We start from the raw sequence: 23,657 nt of genomic DNA on the forward strand, positions 1-23,657 counted from the left end.
GGTGATCACTGATCTGCCTCACAGCGAGTCATGCAGGCAAGCCAGTGTATAGACACGCCCACTCATGAATATGCATAAGGAGGCAGCAAACAGCCTGTTGGTCATAAAGTGATTTTTCAGAGGCTAAAATTCTGGAAAACAGGTGAGTTTGGTAAAATAAACCTCAAGTTTTTAAATTGATACTTAGCGCGAGCATATCAATAATCGATCGTGCGGAAAAATAATTGTGATATATCGCCGTATCGAGATATTGTCACACTCCTATTTCATACCATGTTGTACTTGTTGCGATATATCGTAATGTATATCATATTGTTCAGTATCGGTATATGTCGTATTGCGACATGCAAATCATGGATTGTATTGTATCAGATTCAGGGCAATGCACACTCTTTGTAACATGATAAATAAACTTTAACATTGACTGCTATTTTTTTCATCGTAGTTCCATGCCGTTCCTTCTGAGTGACAATCTATGGTAAAATGCTGTATATTCTAATGGGAAAGGAAATTTGTTCGCTGACGCAAATACTTAAGTTTTAGCTTGGTGTTTGCAATTTTGTGTCTGGCTTTGTAGGTATTTATTAAAATAAAATAAAAAAATTATAAAAAATTATAAAAAAAAAAAAAACACCTGATTTGTCAAAATGTCTTCCTTTTATTGGATCTGAGACTCTTCTAAAGAATGCACATTATTATTGGTCTTCTCATGTGCTTTTCCTTTAGTGTGAGGTGAATGTTTGATAGGTTTAAACATATTTGGTGTCCTGGTCAGGGCTCAAGCTTCACTCTCAGGGCTGGTTTTATTTATTATGCCACCAGACGACACAGGCCCATGACTTTTTGCTTGTCTGTGTTAAAGTAATTCTCTCTCTGTGTGTGTGTGTGCGTGTGCGCGGGTGGCAGACGGGATTAAAAAAACCTTTAATCCCACCAGATTCTAATCAGAGTTAGTGGAGTATGCTCTGCTCACATGTTAAACGTCAGGAGTGCATGGCTCGCTGACTTCTGGTCCCTGATTACAAGTTACTTTCAGAAAGGTGAGCCATGCTGTCGATAATGGACGCAGCTTTCAACTCTCATTTAGATCAGCTGCTTTTAATTGGAGCTCTGCCTTTTGTGCCTCCTGATCCCCTTTTAACCTCAAGAAGACATGCTTTACTGTTCCAAACTCTGGCGTCAGTGTGAAGTATTATGCTACATGTTGTCAATATAGGTAGTTTAACTTTTAACTCACTAAAGAGAAAATGGACCTCGGAATTTTACCAAGTGTAGTTTTTGTTTTTGCTCCATTTCTCTACATTTTCATGTTTTCTTATGTTTAAATCAGGATAAAGATGCTGATGACTGAGCTAAATGCAGATCTTCTCTGTTAAATGCGTTTTTCATACACAAACACACACTGGTATGATTGGATTCACACCTTTCATAAATGAGCCCAAAATACACAATGATGTAAACACACCTAACCTGTTACAGCATGAGCACACCTTAGATTCTCAAATTAATCATACAATGCTCAAAAACTGGACATGTATGTTATTTTTTAATGTACTTGTGTGCATTATTTACTTTTTCTTTCTCATTTCGTTCTGTTATGTTTATATTGCACTATATTTCCATTCATTTCTGTTTTTTATGGAAGCATAAAAATGACAATAAAAAAACTTGTACCTTGATTAAATATACGTATGTTTTGCTCCGTGTCTGTAAACATGTTTTTTTTTATTTATTGATGATTTATGTGTACAGTAGTACATAAGTATTTCTTTTTAACTGCCATTTATTTCTATCTATATGTGGATGAATCCATGGCTGATGTCCGAGTGCCGTTAAAAGCCGAACTGAAAATGTCAGACCGTTTAATTTAAAAAGGGTCTATTAAAATATGGATTATTGTGTAGTTCTAATCCTGCAGTCTTTTTGCAATTAGCAGATAAACATTTCTTTTGGTAAAAGCAGTATTGCTATTTTTAAGCCCCTCAGACTCATTGAGAATAATGCTTCTCACATTTTCTGTTTCATTTCTAAGCCGGAGTCACCCATTAGGTGACTTTGGCATACACTAGGATGTTAAATGTAAAACATGCAATGCAATTACTCCACGAAATTGCAGCAATAATTAACTTCTTTTTTTGTTTTTGCAGTATTTCCTTTTAACCTTCCCGTTACTGTAATTAACTGATATCAGCCATTTGACAACATAGTAATAACTTTTACAGAAGAAGGGCAGTGATGTACTTTCATTGCTTCATTCTTAGCCAAAAACTCATATCTTACAATTGGTAGAAAGAGGTAGTATATAACGCATGCAGAATGATCCATTGAGTTATAAACATGATGAGATGCTTCATGCGTCGTTACACGCTGCGTCTGGTTGAAGCATACTGTTTATATTGTCGGATGATTACGGTCACCAAGCGGAAGATGCACACAGGCAGCATTACGGCAGCATGTGGACTGCAGGTGTTCGCTGGGTCATCAGGTAAAGACGGGAGCATCCGAGCTCATCGCGTGTATTAAATGGACAGGGCAGCTGATGTATGCGTTTCTCGGTTATGGAGATTAAAAAGAGTTTAAACACCACGGTTATGCCTGGAAGTGTGCAACAGTTATTACGATGGTAGTAATTAAAAAAGGACGCTGGTATAAACACACCGTAGGCAACATCACACGGGGCGGGGCCTCTACACTCAACAGCGCTGGTGAGAACTAGTGATAGACTGCTACATCAGCTGGCCGATATTATCGGCCGTTTTTTGCATTTTTTACGTGCATCGGCCGATGCAGGCTGCTACGTTTGCCGATCCGCATTATTTACAGAAAGCAGAAATATTTTTTACTTGTTCTACATCACCTGTTTTTAATATTTGTTAAATATGTATTACTTGTTCTTGTTCTACATCACCTTTGTTAATTTCAATAAATGTTCTTTTTATAAAAATTGAGACTTGTGCTATATGTTATAATCATTGTGTAATTTTTATGATGTAAATTACGGGAACAAAAGGAGTATCAGCTCCAAATATTGGCTCAAGAAAATTGGCAGTCCGTATCAGTCATCGGCTAAGGCTGATTGAAAAAAAAAAAAAAACGGTATCGGCATCGGCCCTAAAAAAAAAAAACCACATCGGTCGATCCCTAGTGGGAACCCTGTATGTCTTGTTATCATGTGGGGAGATGCTGTGGGCTATGAGTGCCACGCTTAATGTAATCATTATCGTACTATATGATCCTGTACAAATGTTTAGGAGAATATGTTCTACACTGTTATGGACTCGTACAATTTTTAATAATATCTCAATAATCCTGATTTGTAAAAAAAATATATATATTTTTTTTCCCCCCCCTTTGCTTTTGCTATCCACATCGTCACCCCAGGATTAATGAATTGTCCCTTCTTATTCACAGGGAGCTCAGTGATGAATAAGCTACGGCAGAGCTTCCGCCGCAAGAAAGATGTGTACGTGCCGGAGTCGAGCAGACCCCATCAGTGGCAGACAGATGAGGAGGCGGTTCGCAGTGGCAAATGCAGCTTCGCAGTCAAGGTGACTCCCCAACACACCAACACATCGGAGCACTTTCACATTTCACCCACACTGTGTAAGACTAATATCTCTGAGAAACCTGTAGGTAGTGCCTGCTTCCCCAAGGACACAGCAGTGATTAATCAAACGCATTCAGAGAGCGCGAGCACAGCTTTTATCTAGGCTGCAAGATTATCTGCAGTAACCATTCGAACCCTTCGAGTGTTTGTTTGGACTCTGTAAAGTTAAATCCAACTCCCGGACTACATAGATACCACCAAACATTGGATTCATAATACAGTTATTTACAATAGTACTGACAATAGATATAAAGTAGAGTCCATGCTGCACACATTACGCTCACCCGGCTGTGGTACCACTCATGACGTAAAGAGTGCATTTTATTTTGGCAACAAAGGTGCTTACTTTTGCAAACAGAAGTGCAATGGTACATTTCCTCCCATCACATGAAAGTAAAACCCTCGCTTCACTCTGTATTAAGGAGAACAGAATGTTTAAACTTTATTAATGATCAAAAGGTTTTATTCAGATTTAATTTTACTTTTAAAAAGTGTCAAATAAATATTTAATTTTAAAAAGTAAATTAATACCAAAGAATGCAAAGCAATTAATAGGTGTTTAATTGCTCATTGCAATTTAAACACCTATTACTTTATACATTGTTAAAGAATGAATATGGGTCGATGACTTTTAAGGATTTCACTGCATATTTCATAAAATGGGTGTCATCGGGCAAGGTTTGCTTGAATATTTTGATGGAAATAAAAATAGAAATATTTTTGAAATGTTATACAGGACTGATGTAACTAAAATATGGCATAAAATAAATTTTAATAGATTTAGAGTAATTTTAAAGATTTTTTTCAAAACAGCAGTCATGGCCAGAAAGTCGCACCACATGATATTTCAACACTTTGAATAACAAAATCAGTTGATAAATAAAGTGTGCACATATATACTAAGTTACTAAATATTTGGCATATTTTTATGCACTTAACCCTTTTTTTTTTTTTTTTTAAACTAAAAGTAATGCAGTTGGACAGAATATTTAGGTGTATATACTGTATATATTTCTTTTTTTTTAAATATGAATAACAAATCTTTGAATATACATGCATGTTCACACATTTTAATTGTTTATTTTAATGACATAGAACAAGTACTAATATTAAAAAAGTTTTTCAGCTACAGTAAAGTAGACCTACAAAACAAAGCCATAATTTTAGCTGTAGATAAACTGCTTTATACAGTGTGGATGATATATATACACACAGTTTTCTGTCTTTTTTGTAATGCTTACTGTTTGAAGTTGTCTACTTTCCAATTGTATATCTGCTTCAAATCTGCTAGCAAGGGTTTCCAATTGACACAGTGTAGTAGTTTTTAGTGTAAATTTGTGACCTTTTGCTCTTATTAATTGTAAAAGTGTTGTTCTGGATTAAGGTCCTATTCTGACATGTGAAAGTACAGACCATCAATTACAATGCAGAAACTGTAAATAGGATTACATGGAAGAATAAATTTGATTGATTGATTGATTGATTGAGGTCTGGTCTCATTGCAGCCTAGTTCCTCTACAGAAAGCTCATTTATCTTTATTCTTAGTGACCTTGCTTTGTGCTTTGATAATTCATGCTTAAACAGGTAAGAAGAAGTGGCACAAAATGTCTTGTTGTGCTAGCATCTATCTAATAAATCAAGGAAGTTCTGCATGCATGCGTATGTGTGTGTTTGTGGAGTGAATTTCTCCCTGAGTATTTGTTCCACCTGAAACTATTTTGACTGGTTGCACATAGGTTGAGTGTGTGCATGCATTATTTTGGACTTATTTGGTGTTGCAAAACGTTTATTTTAATTGTGTTTAGCCCGGACGGCACATTCATGTTTACTCGGAAATAAAACCTATTCAGCTTTTGATTTCAATGTGAGGGGGCGCTAGCGCACCAATGTGTTAATTTAAAACCTCTAATAATCAGTAGAAGAAAACCCTCTTCCAGTCCACAAAAGAAGGCCAATATTAAAAATGTTTTTGTACTGCTAAAAGTTCTTTAAGTGTTGCAAAACGTTTATTTTCATTTTGTTTTGAGATTATGGCTCCCAATTTTGATCGCGTCGTGGTACTTCCGGGTCCGTTTTTTTTTTCCCCCCCCTCTCTCAATGCGTGAGACAACCTGTGACTGAGTATGTGCATGGGCGCGGCGTGTGTGAGAGAGAGAACCCACAGAGGAGATGGAGAGAAAAAACTAAACCAATTTATACAAAAAGTGCACAAAAATATACAAAAAGGCTCCAAAAACACACAAAATGACTCCAAAAAAACATACATTACAGAAAAATACACCAAACGACAACAAAAATATGAAATTGAGTCAAAACACAAAATAAATATTTTAACAAAAAATCCACAAAATGACAAAAGAAATGCACAAAACTACACTAAAAAATATACGAAGATACACAAAATCACACTACAAAAACAACAAAAAACAATGATTATTCAAAAATGCACAGAAAGATACAAAAATACACATAATGACTCCTATAAACATACATTACAGAAAAATACACCAAATGAAAAATAAATAAAAATGAGTAAAAAAACACAAACTCACTCTTTTATCGCGTATAATTAAACCAGGGAAATCACACACGCTATTTTACTTTGCACCTGCAAATACTGTATACCCCTTTATAACAGTACAGAGTATGTACACCTCTTTGTACATCCAACATTCAAACGCATACTGATTTGGCCATAATTGACAACTCTACTTAAGCTCCACTATATGAATGCATATTTCCGACGGGCACTGTACTAGTTCAGGGTTCATTTCAATGAAACCAACCAAGAAAAATCCTAATTTAACAAACAAGTGAGGCCATCACTGTTCTCCTGCCATCCATTGTGATGCAAGTCTTCACTGCAACAGTCTCCAGTGTGCTTTATACTGTAGTATGTGGTTTGCATTGCACTTGTCATGAAAACACATTTTTTATGTTGTCTATACATCATTTTTGAGTAAGTTTGTCAGCCACTTTGTGTGTGTGTGTGTGTGTGTGTGTGTGTGTAGTTGTTGAATTTGGGAAAGTTTCGATATCTATGTGATGAGAATGGAATTGATTAAAACACTTAAGTCCAAATATGTTGTAGTTTGTAAGTATGGTGTACTTTGATTGCTACCTTCTGCTAACTTTGAAGACATTAAATCAATAAATTAAAAGTTGCCATTAAGTTATCATGCTGTGATATTTCCAATTAAAGATAATTGTAAAAAAATTATCAGTATACATGTTTGGTGTTTCTAAAGCCTAGAAATCTGTAAAAAATGTCTTATATATTAGGATTTTTCCGTTGTGTTGCACATCAGATAACAGGGAAAAGTTTTTTTGTTTTTTTTCCCCCCACTTTTAAAGGTCACAATATGTGTGAAGCTAAATGAGAGAGAAACCATTCAAGAGTTTTGTTTACTCCATAAATATATATTTTCTTTTTTAAATCAGACTAACACGTCTGACTGACGAGGACAGATGTGTTTCCATACTTACTTGTACTTGTTTCCTTGCAGTGTTTTTATGGTGAGGTTTGACAGCATGTCCTCTGTATCAGCTAAAGACAGAATTTTGGGCATTGTATTGTGGCACAAGGAGTCCTGTAGATGATAAATAGAAGTGTTTTTAATTCATTCTTAGTATGATTTCTTGTCTTTTCCCACCAAAACTCTGCCAAAGTGACTGTTAGGTTTGGGGTTTACACAGAACAATCTACATTAAATCTGGCCCAAATTGAATGTGGAGTGAGATAATATCACTGTCCACTGTGTTTCCATCAATGTCAGTAATAGTGTTTACACTTGATTTACTTTCTTTTTCCACCAATTTATATTATTGATCTGATGCCTACACTGTCTTTATCTGACAATTTTTATCCCCCGCCACAAAATGTAGAAGAGGGCTATAGCTTTGAGCTCCATGCGTCCGTCCATCTGAGTTAAAGGGGACAGCTTTTCTTAGAAACTGTTTAAGACAGGAAAACCAAATTCGGTGTGTGGCTACAGGGTATCAATACCTTGATGGAGTTCGAAAATGAGAAGTGCTCAATTATTTCTTCCGGAGTTATTGCCCTTGTGCCGTTTTTTTTTTTGCTCTGTTCAAGGTATCTGCAAATGGGGCATCTTTTCTTCGAAACCGTTTAAGATGGTTAGTAATTTTATATTATGATGTGATAATATTTTCTTATGTATACATCTAAGTTAGATTTAGGACATTTAGGAAATGATTGTGAGTTATGAGAACCAATTTGGTGGGGGATGTTGATGACTGTCTTTTTGTTATTATCATTTTAATAGATTAACTATTTAGTGTAAATTGACTGTAAATTAACCGCTTCAGGTCTCAGAACCATAACCTTTACTTAGTACACGATGTTGGTTCAGTTTGTGGATACCTTTCTAATTGCATATATCTGGATTAGAAACTCTTCTCCTTCTCCTTTGTTTGTGCCAGTGAATCACTAACAACTGTTGGTTAAGATGCTGCTGTAACGCATCTGCTGTGACAGTCTGACCCCCACCGATCTAACCTCTGTTACATCTTCTGTCTGAATCCCTATTAATGGTATGGCTGCTTTTATTCTCTGTGCCACCCACCGCTGCTTCTTCACACCAGTGTAGGCCTTACACACCCACAGTGTTTTCACACACATCTCTTTAAACATACACGATTGTGTACACATGTGTATTCTAGGCGGTGACTGTGTGATTCACAGCTGTTGCGTCACATCTTAAAATAGTTGGCCCAGAGGGTGAGCTGGTTGGGGGTCGGGGGGCGGGGTCAATGACACTGACTGCGAGCGTGTATCTCAAAGGAAAGGGTAAGGACTTCCTCCCAGGCTCAGCATGCACAATGGCCTCTGGAGTGACACACAACATTGTGGTGGTGATGCAGCTTCAGGAGGAGGCGGCGAGTGTGGTCCAGGAGGCACGGCCCTTTTCCACATGTGAACTAATTCACACAGTTTGGGCTAATTTAGCATTTTTACTGACACATTTTATCAAATAAAAAGTGAATGAAAATTACAATAGGGCTTATTTTAACTTGTTTCACACTGAAAACATTTGTGCACATTTTTTTATTTTTTATGTTATTGTCAACCGATATTTATTCAACCAAAACATATTTATGTTACCATAGCTCCCAACAATAATAAACTACTGATAGAGAACAGCTCAAAACACAAATGTAGTGTAATATAATCTAATTTACCCAGAGTTCTGGCGTCCAAAGAATACATTAAGACTAGTCTACTACCAGGGTTGGAGTCAATTATAATTGTAATTGTGTAATTGAAAATTAATTACAATTATGACATAATTGTAAATGTAATCTGGCCCTGTTGTAATCATAATGAAATTGTAATTAAATTCAGATAATATTTTTTGTAATTGTAATTGTCATGGAAATTCTATAAACACTGTCAATAACAATTTCATTAAACACAAACTTGGGTAAGACGCCCACACCAGTAATATTAATACCAATATTTTCATTGATTAGGAAGCCCAACAAGGTAACCAAGAGAAACAATTTAGATGATGGATAATATTTGTGTGTATTTTACTGCTGAATTAAGACATGAGTTAAAATGGACCCATTATCATAAGAGATGCTAACAGGAAGGTTACGTTTTATGGGCTTATTTATTAAAGGCTCAGTAATTGACTTTTAGGGGAAAAATAACTATAATTTTGATTGTAATTGTATAAAATGCTGACCACCGTAATCCTAATTTAGTTGTAATTGGGCATGGATAATTGAAGACGTAATTATAATTGAAAACTGTATTTGACCCCAACCCACAACATTACCAATCGGAAAGCCAAGAAAAGATGGATAAGACCTATTTTGGGTTGTGCTACCATAGTTTGAGAAACTGTTATAACAATTTGATGTAAAACTTTACTTGACCACATGGAACACTGAAATCTTGTTATCACATTAACAGTCACTGTTCATAAAGCTGAAGCCAAACCTGCCCAGTGTGAAAGTGCCCTCAGTTTGGGTTGGTTAGAAAGGACTCTGCATGGTTGATGCACAGGTTTCCAACAGGACAATGGTAAATGGAGTCAAAGTCTAACGTGATCAATTATTTACTGTCATTTCCTGTGCTGAGCCTGATAAATCTCTGCACATCTGGCCTCTTGATTAAATAGGTAAATAGTTGATGTTTTATTATTATTGTTTTTTTTCTTCAAACTTTTAATTTCTATTAGTCCATTTAAAAGATGCATGGACTTTGTCATATGTTTGCGGTACATTTGGATTCATTTCATCTTACCCCCAATTTCCACTGGATGCGACTCCGCTGCGTTACGTCACGGCCGCGTCACCGGAGCTGATAGGTTTCCACTTAAGTCTGTGTTAATTTCCACCGGATCCGCTGTGGTGCGTGTCTGCTCCTTCTCAGCTGCAGTAGTCCGGTGCCCTCCGCCAGATATATGCAGGGCTTCTATTTCTGGTGGAAACTGGGGCACGACGCATAATTCACCACAGAGCAAATGAAGCTAAACAGGAATTTAAGCACGTATTCCGCAATAAAATAGTGGGTTACCTTTCAAAATAAAACACTTCAGATTATTTTTCAAGTATCTACATCACTTTAACGTCATAATGCGTAAAAACAAAATCACATTCACTCAATTGTTTCCTCTCATACTGTAACTCACTGTAAACTGCAGCAACTTTGATTTAGTTCATGTTTTACTGGTGCAGTTTTATCTCTTCTCTGTTGGCTGTTGATAAAAAATGTGGCTATGACAAATCCAGAGTCCAACCTTCTTGTTCTCCTTCATTAGGAACACTGACCTGTTTATCTGTTTATTGTTGCATTTATAACACATACCTTTAACTGCGTTATCGCGTGATTATATAAATATCGTGAGAACTCCTCTGTCTCGTGACGTCACAGTCGTGACAAAGGAACTGTAGCACTTGTTGATCACTTCTGTCCACCTGCTTACATTTCATATAAACCAGTTTTCCCACAGTGGTAAACCTTGTGTTGGAAAGATTACAGAGAAGTTGATTACTTTTTTTTTCTGTGAAAAGCGTTACGTGGTCTGATTTCACTTGACTCTGACTGTATTCACTAATCAACAGCTTCACTCATTAAGGTCATTATACTTAAAATAGGATTACTTTTTAAGTCCTGAAAGGTACTGAAATGTTTGGACTTTGTGTTTTTTACCAGTGAAAAGCAGTCTATAAATAAAGATTGCTTACTTAGTAATTCAGAAAAGGACCCAACTACTGTTTCTGCCAGTTTACTTTTTATGAGGAAAGTTATTAATGAGCTGGCAGCATGTTGATCATGATGAATTACTGGTTCTTTAACTTGGGGTACAGGCTTTTTTTTTGAGGAACAATGTGATAATCTCCAAGAGGAACAACAACAACAAAATTCTCCTTAGTTTCTATTAAACTCTGGATTTTAAGATGTCACAAAATCCTCAATATCTGATTTGTCATTTCACAGGTTGATATTTATGATTAGTCAGCTGTTTCTAAGCTTTGAATATTTACTCACTCTTTCCGTCTGTGTGCCTCTCTCTGCCCTGCAGTACTTGGGACATGTGGAGGTGGAGGAGTCCAGAGGAATGCACATCTGTGAGGAGGCAGTGAAGCGGCTAAAGACGGTAGGTTTCACTTGAAAACCCCAGTCTGTACCTCCAGGAACAAGAACACTCGTAGCAGATGTCCCGCTGCCTCTCTTTCTAGCCTTTCTACCGTATTCTCACATTTTTCATTGTCTGTTAAACTAACCTCCATGTGACCTCTTCTAACCCTCCCTACATCACTTTCTCTCCTCCTAGCTTCATCTTTATTTGTTCCTACTTTTTTTTCATGGTACATAAAGACTGGAGTGTGGCTGATGTCTGTTGCTTGTCAGTGTGAGTCACCATGAGTGCCCTCCATGACGTGGAGTCCACATTGAAATCCTTTTCCTCTGCTCGTGTACACCGTCTAGGCCGGCATGTACTTCCTGCTACCATGGATTCCGGAGGAGTTGCGTAAAAAGGAACAAATTCCAGTTTAATGAGCTGGAGGAAGGGATGTTACGGGGAATAGCAGAGCAATCACTTTTCCATTTTGTCAGTTGTTTGCTCCACCCAGGTCATAAACTCCTGAGGGTCTGTGTGGTTGTGGGGACCTGACAGGTCTGCTACTGGGATCTGTTGCTGTCTTTGATCTTGTCTGAGTATATTCAGCTGGATTAACCCATAACCCTCTGGCTCTGCAAAGATTTTGGTTTCATTTCTCTGCCAGAAAAGATTATATAACTTGTTATACAGTATATACCGGCACACTTACATTTTCTTTAGTTGAATAGGGCTAATAGGATTTACACCTCGGATTTTTAAAAAAAGAAAGTCTAATTCAGGGACTCAATACCTTGGTGGAGTTTGTAAAAAAGTTCCTCAAACCTAGTAAAGAAAAACGGAACAAGGGCAATAACTCCGTAAAAATATTTGCACACTTCTCATTTTCGAACTCCATCAAGGTATTGATACCCCGAAGCCACACAACGAATTTGGTTATCCTATCTTAAACGGTTTCCGAGAAAAGCTGTCAGTCAAAAAAATGGAACAAGGGCAATAAAAAATAATTGCACGCTTCTCATTTTTAGAGTTATTGTCCTTGTTCCATTTTTTGACTATGTTTGAGGTATCTTCAAAGGAAACAGCTTTTCTTAGAAACTGTTAAAGATAAGATAACCAAACTCGGTGTGTGGCTTCTGGGTATCAATACCTTGATGGAGTTTGAAAATGAGAAGCATGCAAATATTTTTACGGAGTTATTGCCCTTGTTCCGTTTTTCTTTACTATGTTTGAGGTATCTTCAAAATGAACAGCTTTTCTTAGAAACCATTTAAGATAGTTAGTAATGTTATATTCTGATGTGATAATATTTTCTTATGGATGCATCTAAGTTTTTAGATTTAGGACATTTAAGAAAAGGTTGTAAGTTGTGACAACCAATCTGTCAGGGGATGTTGATGTCTTTATGTTTACTCTGTAGTGTGATCAAACTGTGGCTTTGCGTTGGACACAGTGTTGCATAGTTGACCAGCGTGGACATCATTCTGAGGTCTGTCAGAGTTTAATTCACGAGCTGCAACTGACGTGCGCATCGCGACACAGCTGATTTGCTCAACGACGCAGCAGCCACAATCCTTCCGCCTCATCTGACATAATGCATGTAGCCGCCTTGACTGGCTTCATTACCTGGATAAGTTTATTCAATATCCCATCCAGGGTCAGTTGGTCTGCTGCCGGGGGTCTTATCTTGCTTGCTTTAGCTTTATGTCTGGATGGTGACGGACAAGACGAGCAGTAATGTTCATTTTGTTACACAATGCGCTACTTGTCCGGAGCAGAGTTTAATACACCTTTGGTCATGTCTAAATCCGTTCTCCATGGAATCGATCAAAATTATGTCCATACTTTTGATTTAAATCGTACAGGTGCAGGTTTAATCACGGTTGTTGGTTTGTTAAAGGGAAATCCCAGCTGCAACTCTTCTTCGTGCTGCAGGTGTTCCTCGTGTTTGCACTCACTTGTTGGTGCATTACCACCACCCAGTGGTCAGCCACTAAAATGTGGGAAAAAATGCAATTAAAAAAAATTCATACTGGGAAGCAGAATCAATTTGTCTTCCCACCCTTACTGGTGATAATGTAGTATGTGATGCATCTGAACATTGTGCTGCGGGTTAGAATATGAATGAATGAATAAATGATTTGCCAGTTACTTTACAAATGTTTTTTGCACAACATTTGAAATTTGCACAGCAAAAAGTGTTTTTATTATGACTGCAACTACCATGTAATTTGATCCCTTTACTTCATTAGAATATTAAGGGCCTCATGACTGTAAAATAGCTCATTCTAAGCCAATTTATTGCGGTATTTATTCTCAAAATGATTAAATGTAGTTATAATCCAGTCAGGCTTGAAATGTAAAACAAAGTCATATATCATGAAACTGACATAGTTTTGAATTTTATTGTGACTAAATTCTTGCTCAGCACTAGTATTAGGAGTCTTCACATGTGTTCTAATTAGCACTGTGAGGTGATGGAGACAGATGGATTTATGGATTCACATTTAATAAAGGGCAACACAACGTAGATGTTGTGGGATGGAGCTAATCAGTGCATGACTTGTGAGGATTACCCAGAGGCAAACCCAACAAGCATTCCCTGTAAGTGCAGAAAACACAAAAGCCGAACACAAACATAAGCCAGCAACAGGAACACGCTTGTGCTTGATGAGGTCACATGGTTTACAGAGCCAGGAGCTTGAGGGTCTGATTGAGTTACACTAACTTAAACAAGGAGGTCAAAATGACGGTGTCTTCTCCCTGCAGCCTGGACCATCTGAGCCTCCTCAAGCTAATGATGTTTCTCTTCTGCTGCTCTCCGTCACTTTCTCAGAGACCTCATTTGTATGGCGGCTTACGACAAGCTTCATTGATCTGAATCTGCAATCCGGTTAGATACTGACTCACATCATGGAGGAGGCTGGAGTTCTTGAGGAAACAAGTCTTTTTTTGGCCTTTTTGCATTTTTTTTTTAAGAAAATTGTTTAAAGTATGGATTTTCTGTACTGCATCTATACAGCAGATATAGGCAGCTGGAGGCCTGGGGGCCACATACCCTTGATTTAATTTTGTAATGAACAGTGAATGAACAAAATGACTCCAAAAACACACAAAATGACAGAAAAAATACAAAAAAAATAAAATTGGAAAACAGAAATACACAAAACGACAACAAACATAAGCACAATTACTCCAAAAAACAAAAACAAAATTACAGAAATGACATAAAGGGACAACAAAGTACACAGGTTTTTTTCCCCTGAAAAATACATGACGGCTCGTATACATTGTGTGTACAAGTATACACAAATTAACAGAAAAACTAACAAAACGACAACAAAATATCACCACAAAAACACCCCTAATGAGAGAGGAAAAAAAGACATGCACAAGGTTACAACAATTAAGGTCCAAAGCGACGCTCAACACAAGCAGGTAGGGTTAAGGGACTTTCTCAACATCCCACAGTGATGACCTAGGTTGGGTTTGAACTGGTGACCCAATAACATGTTTATTACTGGTGTATTAAAGAGCTGAATTGATTTCTGATTTCAATATTTTTAGCTGTTTGTTCCCTAGGGCAGAAGGTCAGATCCAGATTTAATTCAAAGTGTTTTTGTGTGCTGTAACAGCCACAGTTATGGTATTTGTTTTTCCCATCATCCTTTGGGGCAGTAATGAGAGTTTTCTCACAGCTCTGTGTCCCATGACTCAAAAAGGGAGGATGAAGGTGGTGGTGGGGGGAGGGAGGCTGCACTGCGGCACCTACCGGTACAAACTCTTGGAGCGTTCTTTTGTCATTGTGACGTCATGTCTGGCTGCTCTTGGCTAAAAGCCCAGATGTTGGTGATGTTTTTGGTGTTACTCGGTAGCTTTGAATCAGGCCTGAGGTTTTCCTCTGTGTGATATGATGGATCTACTCTACAAGATGCTGCCTGACACAACCTGTCTTTTAATAGAACCCATGGACTCAGGGTGTGTTTAGACCACTTTTGCCATCACTTTTACTATTTAAATATTTACGACACTTAAAAATTTTTCTGTCATATTTTAGTAATAATCTGTATAATTATGTGGGGCTTTTTTCTTTAGAAGATGTATCTTAAATTGGTACTCTGTGTGCACACTTGTCTATACTACTATACTCTGTTAAACAGGGGCTTCTTTATTTGTTTTTGGGGGGGGTATTGTCAGTTTTTCACACAGGGCGTTGCACCCATATTCAGACAGTAGTAGCCACAGGTAAGACATTTTTGCCAGAGATGCACGATATTTACGACTCATTTGGCTAATAACGGATTCCCATATTTTTCCCACAGCTATTTGCCGAGATCATTTAGTCTCTGTAGAGGAATTAACATACAGAATTATTCTGCATAGTCTTTATCATGTTGGATGGCTGGCAAACGCAGATATAAGACAAAGGAGAAAATTATATAATCATTTGTTGTGCGAAATAAGAAAAATAATTTACCTTGCGTTCTGTAAAACATTTGATTTTTTTTCATGAGAATTGTTTTTAAACCAAAAAATGAAGATAATTGCCTTGAAACAGTTACGACCTACTTACATTTTGTATTTGTGTCATAGCTACAGTATATATGAAAACCCTACCGTTTGGAATTGGGTAACTTAAAGCTGATATCTGGAGTTTCTGAGAAATCTGTTATTTATGATTCTTTTGGAATGCGAAATAATACCTAACGAGTCTTTTACCATGGTCTACTGCCGGTGGTCATTCATATACATTAATGTATATAAGTCCCGCCTTTGTCCATACACCCCTATACAAATGCAAGAAAGCGCTGATTTCGCCCCGCCAATAGGTTTCGACTTCCTGGAGCGGGCCACTGTCACAGTGAATGTGCGTCCATAGTCACAACATGTATCACTGAGCCATGGAGGAGAGCTCCAAAACCCATTCCACTATTGCCAACGTATAAATCTTCTACTAAAAAAGAAAAGTCCGGGACATCGAGACGTTCTCTCAGAAACTCTGGATAGCAGCTTTAAGTGAATAATTGTACTTTGAGATTGTTCAGTGCCTCATGTTTTTGTTGATTTACAAGCACTTCTGCAGTCTGCGCCCCTCACCCAAGACAATGTGGCGATTAGTCACGCCTTTCCACTGGTGACGAGGCGTCTATGTTTATGATTATCAAGGAAGATGAGCCTGTTTTTAGATCTGTTAATTATTTCGGCTAAATGGCCAATGTCCTATACTTGATTTTAAAGCTGATTTCGTCAGGTACTGATAACGGGTCGATAATATTGTGCATCACTACATTTTCCATGCTTTTCACCTGTGACTTTTATTACTAAAGATGCAGTTGGATGTCGTACCAGTAATAATAATTGTTTTGGCAACAACATGACAGTGCGTTTGCTAAATGTCGTCGTCTTTGAATGGGGCTTTTAAGTGTGGAGTTCCCAAATGTGTGTGGGTTTTCTTCACTTCACAGAAACCATCAGTGTTGTAGGCTGATAATAGCACCTGAATGCTAAAGCATAGTGTGTGGGCTGTGGTCTACAAAATAGTCTTGGGTTAAAAGGTTTTGCTGGATTATTTTACGTCATTTCATCCCAGTTAATTTTTCTTAATTGTCAAGACTTGTCTGTCATTTATTCTAAGAATGGTTTTCCCCTACTTCCTCTACCTGAATATTTAAAAGTTGTTTTTATGTATATTTTTTGTCTTTTTGAGCAGGTTTTTTTTTTTGCAGAGCAATGCCTTCAAAGCTCCCTCCCCCATCCCTCTCATACTAGTCATCCCAACCTTTCACCTAACTAGAGCTTACTAACACTAGCTGTGCAGTCTTTTCCTTTTTTCTAATACTGTGTGGGTTCTCACAGTGAATATGCACAGAAACGCACACACACTAGCAAGTGCTTAGCTCATTTCAAGTGCTGGGTAACACGTCAAATCATGCATTAACATGGTGCTGGGAGTGCCGTCTCCTCTATGGCTGTAACAGGAGCAAAGTGGCACTCCTTCCCTCAGATCAGAGGAGGAGAGGAGCTCTAGGGCAGCAGGGAGGCCAAAAAGGGGATTAGGATCAGGCCAGGTCTGGCTTTATGAATTTCTGTGGTTGTTTAAGATAAACTTGACCTTAAATTTCTGTCTGTGGGAGGCCATTTCTGTCTGCTGAACAAATACACACACACAAAAACATGTTTTTGTCAAGGAATGAGAAGAAGAAGTTGTTGCCTAAACATCTGCCCACCTTATCTCCAACTGCTGAGTGTAATCCTTGCTGTGGGACTTCATGTCTGAAATGTTAATGACTCTCTTGATAATGTCAACTAGCAAACATGCAGCTGTAAGGTTCTGTGATCAAAGCATTTCCTCACAGTTTTGTATTGAATTTAGATTTGTTGCTTTATTTTTTCTCATTACTGACCGATACTGTTGTGCAGCATAAACTGTATCAAACAGAAAAGACAATAACCTTACATAGATTTCCCATATTGAAGTAGTTACAGTGACTGCTTTTTTGTCATTTATCATGTATCTCACTGTAGGATACTGTAGATCCCTCATAGCGATTCTAAGTTCATCACTTTTTAAAGCTGCTATCCAAGATAAATTTTTAAAGATAAAATGATAGTGTATTATTGATCAATAAATCAATCATTGTTACAGAAAAAGGTTGAAATTGCCTCTCAAAGGTTTCATTTCATCTCCACTGTAAATCCTCTGTTATTTTTGTGCATTGCATTGTGGGATGTAGAGTCCAAATGCATAGAAGTCTTTCATAGCCTGTGTTGGAAATTGCGTACTTGCGTACTACTCGTACTAAGTCTGACATCAAAATGAGTATGCAGTGCATTTACTTCACATTAGATATTATGAAAAGATTGAGTATGCGAGAAATACTATATATACTATATGGGGAGATTTTAAGTGTGCAAGATGGGTACACTAGTCATACTCAACCGTGCCATGATACATTGCAAGCTGAATGTAAAATCATCCTGGGACCGGCTTCAAGCTAAAAATCAAACATCTCCTTTTCAAAATAAAAGCATCTCTTCATCTTTCATTAGTTTAACGCTTTTGTAAATAGGGCGTTTGTTTTGAAGTTAACTGGAAGTTTTGTCACTAGAATAATGGCGGGTCTCTGAAAGTCTCTGAAATGTCAGAATAAAATGTGTATACGTGAGTCCTATGCATCAAATGACCACAAGTTGATCATTTACTTGGTCACTTTCTCACTTAAATTGTTTTCAGAACTTTCAAAGGTGGAGAATTAACGGAGATATTTAGCCTCAGTGTGCTTCAGGTTTAAGTCGTTGTAGGTTCGATTTGCATCTTGGGAAACTTGGAAGTATACTTCAATGGGAAAGGTCATCATCCAAATCCTTCTAACCACACTTATAGTATATAGTATATACAGTATATACTTATATTGAGTTTGTAGTGTAATGTACACATCCATAGTATGATTTCTTGTATTTCTTTGCGATTCGCTTGACACCATTTATTCCCTGTATTCCCCGGGATATCAGAATAAAGTAAAAAAAAAAAAAAAAAAAAAAGGTTCTATACATCCGTCTCCGCGACTCCACATCCCACAATGCAATGCGCAAAAATGTCAACAAACTCAGCGTTTATGGTGGAGACGAAAGCACACTTTTGAGCAGCTTTTTGGAGTAAATGGTGTTTTTTTTTTTTTTTTAAATGAGGCAGACTATGATTTTATCTTGTAAAAAATGTAGGTAACAGTTTTAACACTGAGCATTCATCATCCATCCATTTACCATTTTATTTAGTCCCCCATTACACCAAAGCTCCATCTTTACCAATGAAGGATCATGGAAAGAATTCCTCTCTGTGGGCTCGAGGGAGTCTCTAGAAATCCTACGTAACATTTTCATGCCTTGTTCCTCCCTCCCTCCCATCCGCCCCCTCCCCCCTCTCACCCACCCTCCCCATTTCACCATATCCACTTCCAGACAGGAAATTCTTCAAAGGATTCTTTTCAAAGTAAGTTATTGCTTGTGTGTTTGAGTGTCTCTCCTCCCTTTTACTCAGCGTTCTCGTGATATCATTTCCCTCTCTCACTTCACTCTTTGATCACTTGTGAAGGTCTGAAGATGCACACACACACTCACAGACACGGGAGAGACAAACAATGATGCATGTGTCTGTGAGCAGGTGTGGTGGTTCAGGCTGGGGCAGGCCACTTCTCTATGTTGTGTGTTTTGTATTACAGGCGTGCCTTCTCGCTGCCTTCAGTCGTTCTTCCTTGACCCAGAATGGAACAATGAGAAGTTTGTGGACTGAGCGTTTCCTTTGTATTGTTGTCCTTCTAACCAATGGGGTTATCACAGTCCACTGCATCAGAGCACAACATTTCAGACCCACCTTTTAATCAAATTTTTTTTGTTCCAACACAGCACTAAAAACTCTTTGTCTTTTATCTTGCTGCTTTCTTTGAATTCACAGGTGTGATCTTGAATGAGTGTGTGTGGTGTTCACTGATTTCTGTTTCTGAGAGTAGGTGCCAAGGAATAACACAGGGAAGTAACCCAAGGCTGGTGTTGAAGGCACACAACTCATTACTGTTCCTGTTGTGTTTGTGTGTGTGTGTGTGTGTGTGTGCGTGCGTGCGTGTGTGCGCGTGTGCGTGTGTTTGCAGGCTGGGAAGAAGCCTGTGCGAGCCGTGTTGTGGGTGTCGGCGGATGGTCTTCGCGTCGTTGATGACAAAACAAAGGTAATAATAAGTCCCTTCAGTTGGAAATGCGTGCATCAAAAGGCTCAGGCACACAGAGGGTGTATTTGTGAGTTTAGAGGCTTTAATGGCTGAGCTCAGGCTCCATGTCATGATTGTCATGTTGCCCTAGTATTGTGTGTGTAGTGACCTCCAGACTGATAGAGCACTGCAGCAGAGGTTTTCAGGTTCGAACTGCATCACAAATGCTTATATTGACACCTCCTGGATATGATTGGTATTGCATGTTGGATGATTGGATGCTTGTTTCAAGTCAAATGTTTTTTGTTAAAGGTTAATTTAGCCACTCAGTGTGAAAACGTTACAAGAGGGAAAGCTGATTTGTTCCTTTCTTTAGTTTTTTCCTCTGACAGTAAACAATGTTTGGAGACCAGAAAGATCAACAACAACTAGGTACATACATTTAATTGGTAGATAAAAGAAATACTGTGATTTTTATAAAAGTTTTAAACTTATTCTTTTTTTACCTAATCTGCACATGCTTCAAAGCTCAACACTACATGTCGTGCAATCTTTTAGCGACAGCTTTGCGTGTATTATTGAAATCCAATAAATACATTTAGTTTATTGCATATTTGTGACCATCACCAGCCCTCCCCAAGGAAGGGTAAGAAACACTTTATTAAAGGGAGAAAATAAAAAAAGAGGGCAGTGTTACACAGTTGTTTTTTTCCCTATAGAGAAATAGTATTTTTTATAGACTGTGGTGGATTGTGTTTATCTCTATTGCCTAAAATCAAAAGTTCCATACAGAATCCTCTCATTATGGTCATTAGGATGTGGTTGATGTAATTAATATGTTTGTCTTTTTCTTCTAATTTATTAAATTCACAATTAAATGCCTCAGTTGGCCTTTCTTTATTGAGGTTCAATGTGTACACATGTGTTCCCAGGACTTGATTTTGGACCAGACAATAGAGAAAGTATCGTTCTGCGCTCCAGACAGAAACTTTGAGAGGGCGTTCTCATACATCTGCAGGGGATGGCACCACACGCCGATGGATTTGTCCACTGCTTCATGGCCATCAAAGACGCGGTAGGAGCTGACGTTATCAGCCTTTGTGCTAATAGCTTTCTGCTATAGCTTTAGCACGAAGGCCATTCAGTCCATTTAGTGACGAGCTAACGTCTCTTTCAGGGAGAGCGTCTCAGTCACGCTGTGGGATGTGCATTCGCCGCCTGTCTGGAGCGAAGCAGAAGGCCGTGAAAAGGAGTGTGGGGTCAACCGCTACCTTCGACGCCAACAGAACCACTTTCACCGCGCGAGGGCTCATTTCGTGTTACTACGGCAACAGAGGCGGCAGAGCGGGATGAAGTGATAGAGGCAGCTACAGGATGCTAAAAAAAGGTTAGTTTGGGGGCACCGTTTGTCTTGTATTATTACTAAAATAATTTTGAATCTAACTCCTGATTATATTATTATAATATAATTCTAGTGTTTATATTTCATATTGATGAGTCTTAAAAGCAGTTTGTTGGTGCCACTTATCTAGTTTGCTTCCTGACAGCAGAGACAGATGTGAAGGCCTCGGTGAACCCAGTTATCATCGGTACGAACTCTATCCACCAACCAGGGGCTCGCCGTCCCCCTCGTCCTCCCCGCCTCTCTCAGGGCTCACGCTGGGACCCTCAGGCATTCCTCGCCGCCACGCACCAGCCGATGCGCTGGCCAGGCAGGTCTCCTTCAGAGGCTTCCCGGCTCTCAGCCAGAAGACGTCGCCTTTCACACGGCAGATGTCGCTGCGCATGAACGAGGCTGGCCGTCCCACCATGCAGCGCAAGTCAGACTTTCCCATCAAAAAACACAGGTGAGCCTCAATGCTGAATCCTTCAGTTTGACAGTGTCCATTATTTCATGCACCCGAGGTTATAAATAGTAGTTATATATTCTACTCAAATGAAGTAACTGTTACTTTGATTGAAGTTGTACTCAAGTCATACATAAATACTCAAGTACAACTAAAAAGTAGCTTAATTAGATAGTACTCAAGGTAAAAGTTACTAGTTACTTTCACCCTCCATGTTTATTTGTGGTAATAACTGTTCCCTTACAGTAAACATCTCATGTATAAACTTAAAAAGGAAAAGATTCAATCTTGTACAACTGGAACCTAATTTATTTTCCACAAAGGCATCGGTATAAAATAAAAGGTTTTCAAAATGTAAATTTATTTTTAACACCAATGAATTAAATTCAAATGAAAAACATTCTCAGGCTCTACGTATAGCTACATTTATGAACTCTGAAAACAGTGCCATGTGAGTAACAACATAATAGGTAGAAAACCTAACGTGAAGCCCAAGAAAGTGGTTAAAATAACCAGCATTAAATGTGTTTTGGCACTGTGTATTACGTTTAATCTGATTGGTCGGCTATGATGTGATGCATTTGATTGTTGTCTGATCATTTAGTTTTTTGTAGTTTCACAATGTCTGTTTATTGTTTAAAACAAAAAATTATAATTTACTCGGTAACGTTTTGGTGTAGAAATGGAACTGATTTAGAAATATACTCAAAAAGTACAAGTGCCCATAAAAGAAACTCAATTACAGTAATTGAGTACTTGCAATGCGTTACTTCACCTCCGTCTTGCGTGTACCAGTGTTCCTAACCTTTCTCTGGTATTGTTTTAGTCCCTGAGGTAGAAGCAGAGGTGGGACAGCATCAGCTCTCTGTGCACTCAGATCACCACAGCCTTCAGTGGACCTCCAGAGGACCCCTTTTCTCAGCTCCGATGCCTAAAGCAGCCTCATCCCCACAGTCTCCTGAAGCAGCAGCAGGTACAAGTCCAAATACTTTATCTGTTCTTCTAATAGGATGTTAAACAAATGATCTAATTGTTCACTACAATAGATATATTATTCTCCACTAAAACAGACTAATATCACTCTTTTGTTTAGATGTGCATAAATGTTATTTGTGTCCATTTCTATTGTTTGCACCCACTTTGTCTGAATGTACTGACATTACTGCACTGCAATAAAGAAACGTGCACTTGTGATTGTTTTGCATGTACAGTACTTTCCATCTGACCGTGTGCTGTTTTACATTATTTATAACATGTGTTTGTCCCAGAATGTGCACGTCTGACTACCTATTACTTCACATGCTTGTATGCACAGTCCTGCCTGTATTAGTTTCTGTCTCTGATTGCTCTAGTGAATGGCACGGCTACTGCCTTCTCTGCTGCTGTTGCTACAGCTGCAGCTAACCCCCCAGCTCTGCTGCCCCCCCGCCCTGCCTGCTCGAGACACTAACCCCTGGGCAAAGAACCCAGCAGGGGCTCCTGGCCTCGGTGCAGACAGGTAAGCAGGTACTCAGACGGTGGTGAAGTTCTGTCTCAATGTTAAGAGAAAAGGCTGCTTGGAACCGTTTTTAATGTTTGTTATGGAAAGAAGCATCGATTACAACTAGAAGTGTGAGACTGTCAGTGCTAAATAGCTGCAGATTTACAAGAAAAGGAGGCAGCAGTCAATCAAGCATTAAATTCTATCTTGTTAAATGTGTAAAATCTCTACTTTTCATTGTCAGTGATTATATTAATTTAATACTTACAGAAACACTGTTTTGAAGAAACAAGGTTCATAATAAAGCAGGAGGCATCTAAGGATGCTTTCACATATTTCCTCAGATAGTCCTGGTGGCAGGGTCACCTTTGGCTTATGTTATTCTGAAATATTATTAATTACGTTTCTCGGGGGTTTGTTTTTAGGAT

At 38.3% G+C, this 23,657-nt stretch overlaps 1 protein-coding gene across 1 annotated transcript in view; it reads left to right on the plus strand.

Annotated features, from left to right (window-relative positions):
• numb (NUMB endocytic adaptor protein) overlaps window positions 1-23,657 on the plus strand; it is a 67,762-nt gene that overhangs the window by 38,697 nt on the left and 5,408 nt on the right. The window contains 17 exon segments of the mRNA XM_028437330.1: window positions 3,412-3,548; window positions 11,165-11,239; window positions 19,849-19,923; window positions 20,835-20,921; window positions 20,923-20,949; window positions 20,951-20,977; window positions 21,080-21,142; window positions 21,144-21,164; window positions 21,166-21,201; window positions 21,203-21,262; window positions 21,264-21,289; window positions 21,450-21,743; window positions 22,571-22,598; window positions 22,600-22,663; window positions 22,666-22,722; window positions 23,102-23,166; window positions 23,168-23,231. Coding sequence (XP_028293131.1) covers window positions 3,423-3,548; window positions 11,165-11,239; window positions 19,849-19,923; window positions 20,835-20,921; window positions 20,923-20,949; window positions 20,951-20,977; window positions 21,080-21,142; window positions 21,144-21,164; window positions 21,166-21,201; window positions 21,203-21,262; window positions 21,264-21,289; window positions 21,450-21,743; window positions 22,571-22,598; window positions 22,600-22,663; window positions 22,666-22,722; window positions 23,102-23,166; window positions 23,168-23,231 — 1,195 coding nt within the window. The 5' untranslated portion in view covers window positions 3,412-3,422.

This window comes from Gouania willdenowi, chromosome 22 (assembly GCF_900634775.1).
Source record: "Gouania willdenowi chromosome 22, fGouWil2.1, whole genome shotgun sequence".
NCBI classification, from domain to species: Eukaryota; Metazoa; Chordata; class Actinopteri; order Blenniiformes; family Gobiesocidae; genus Gouania; species Gouania willdenowi.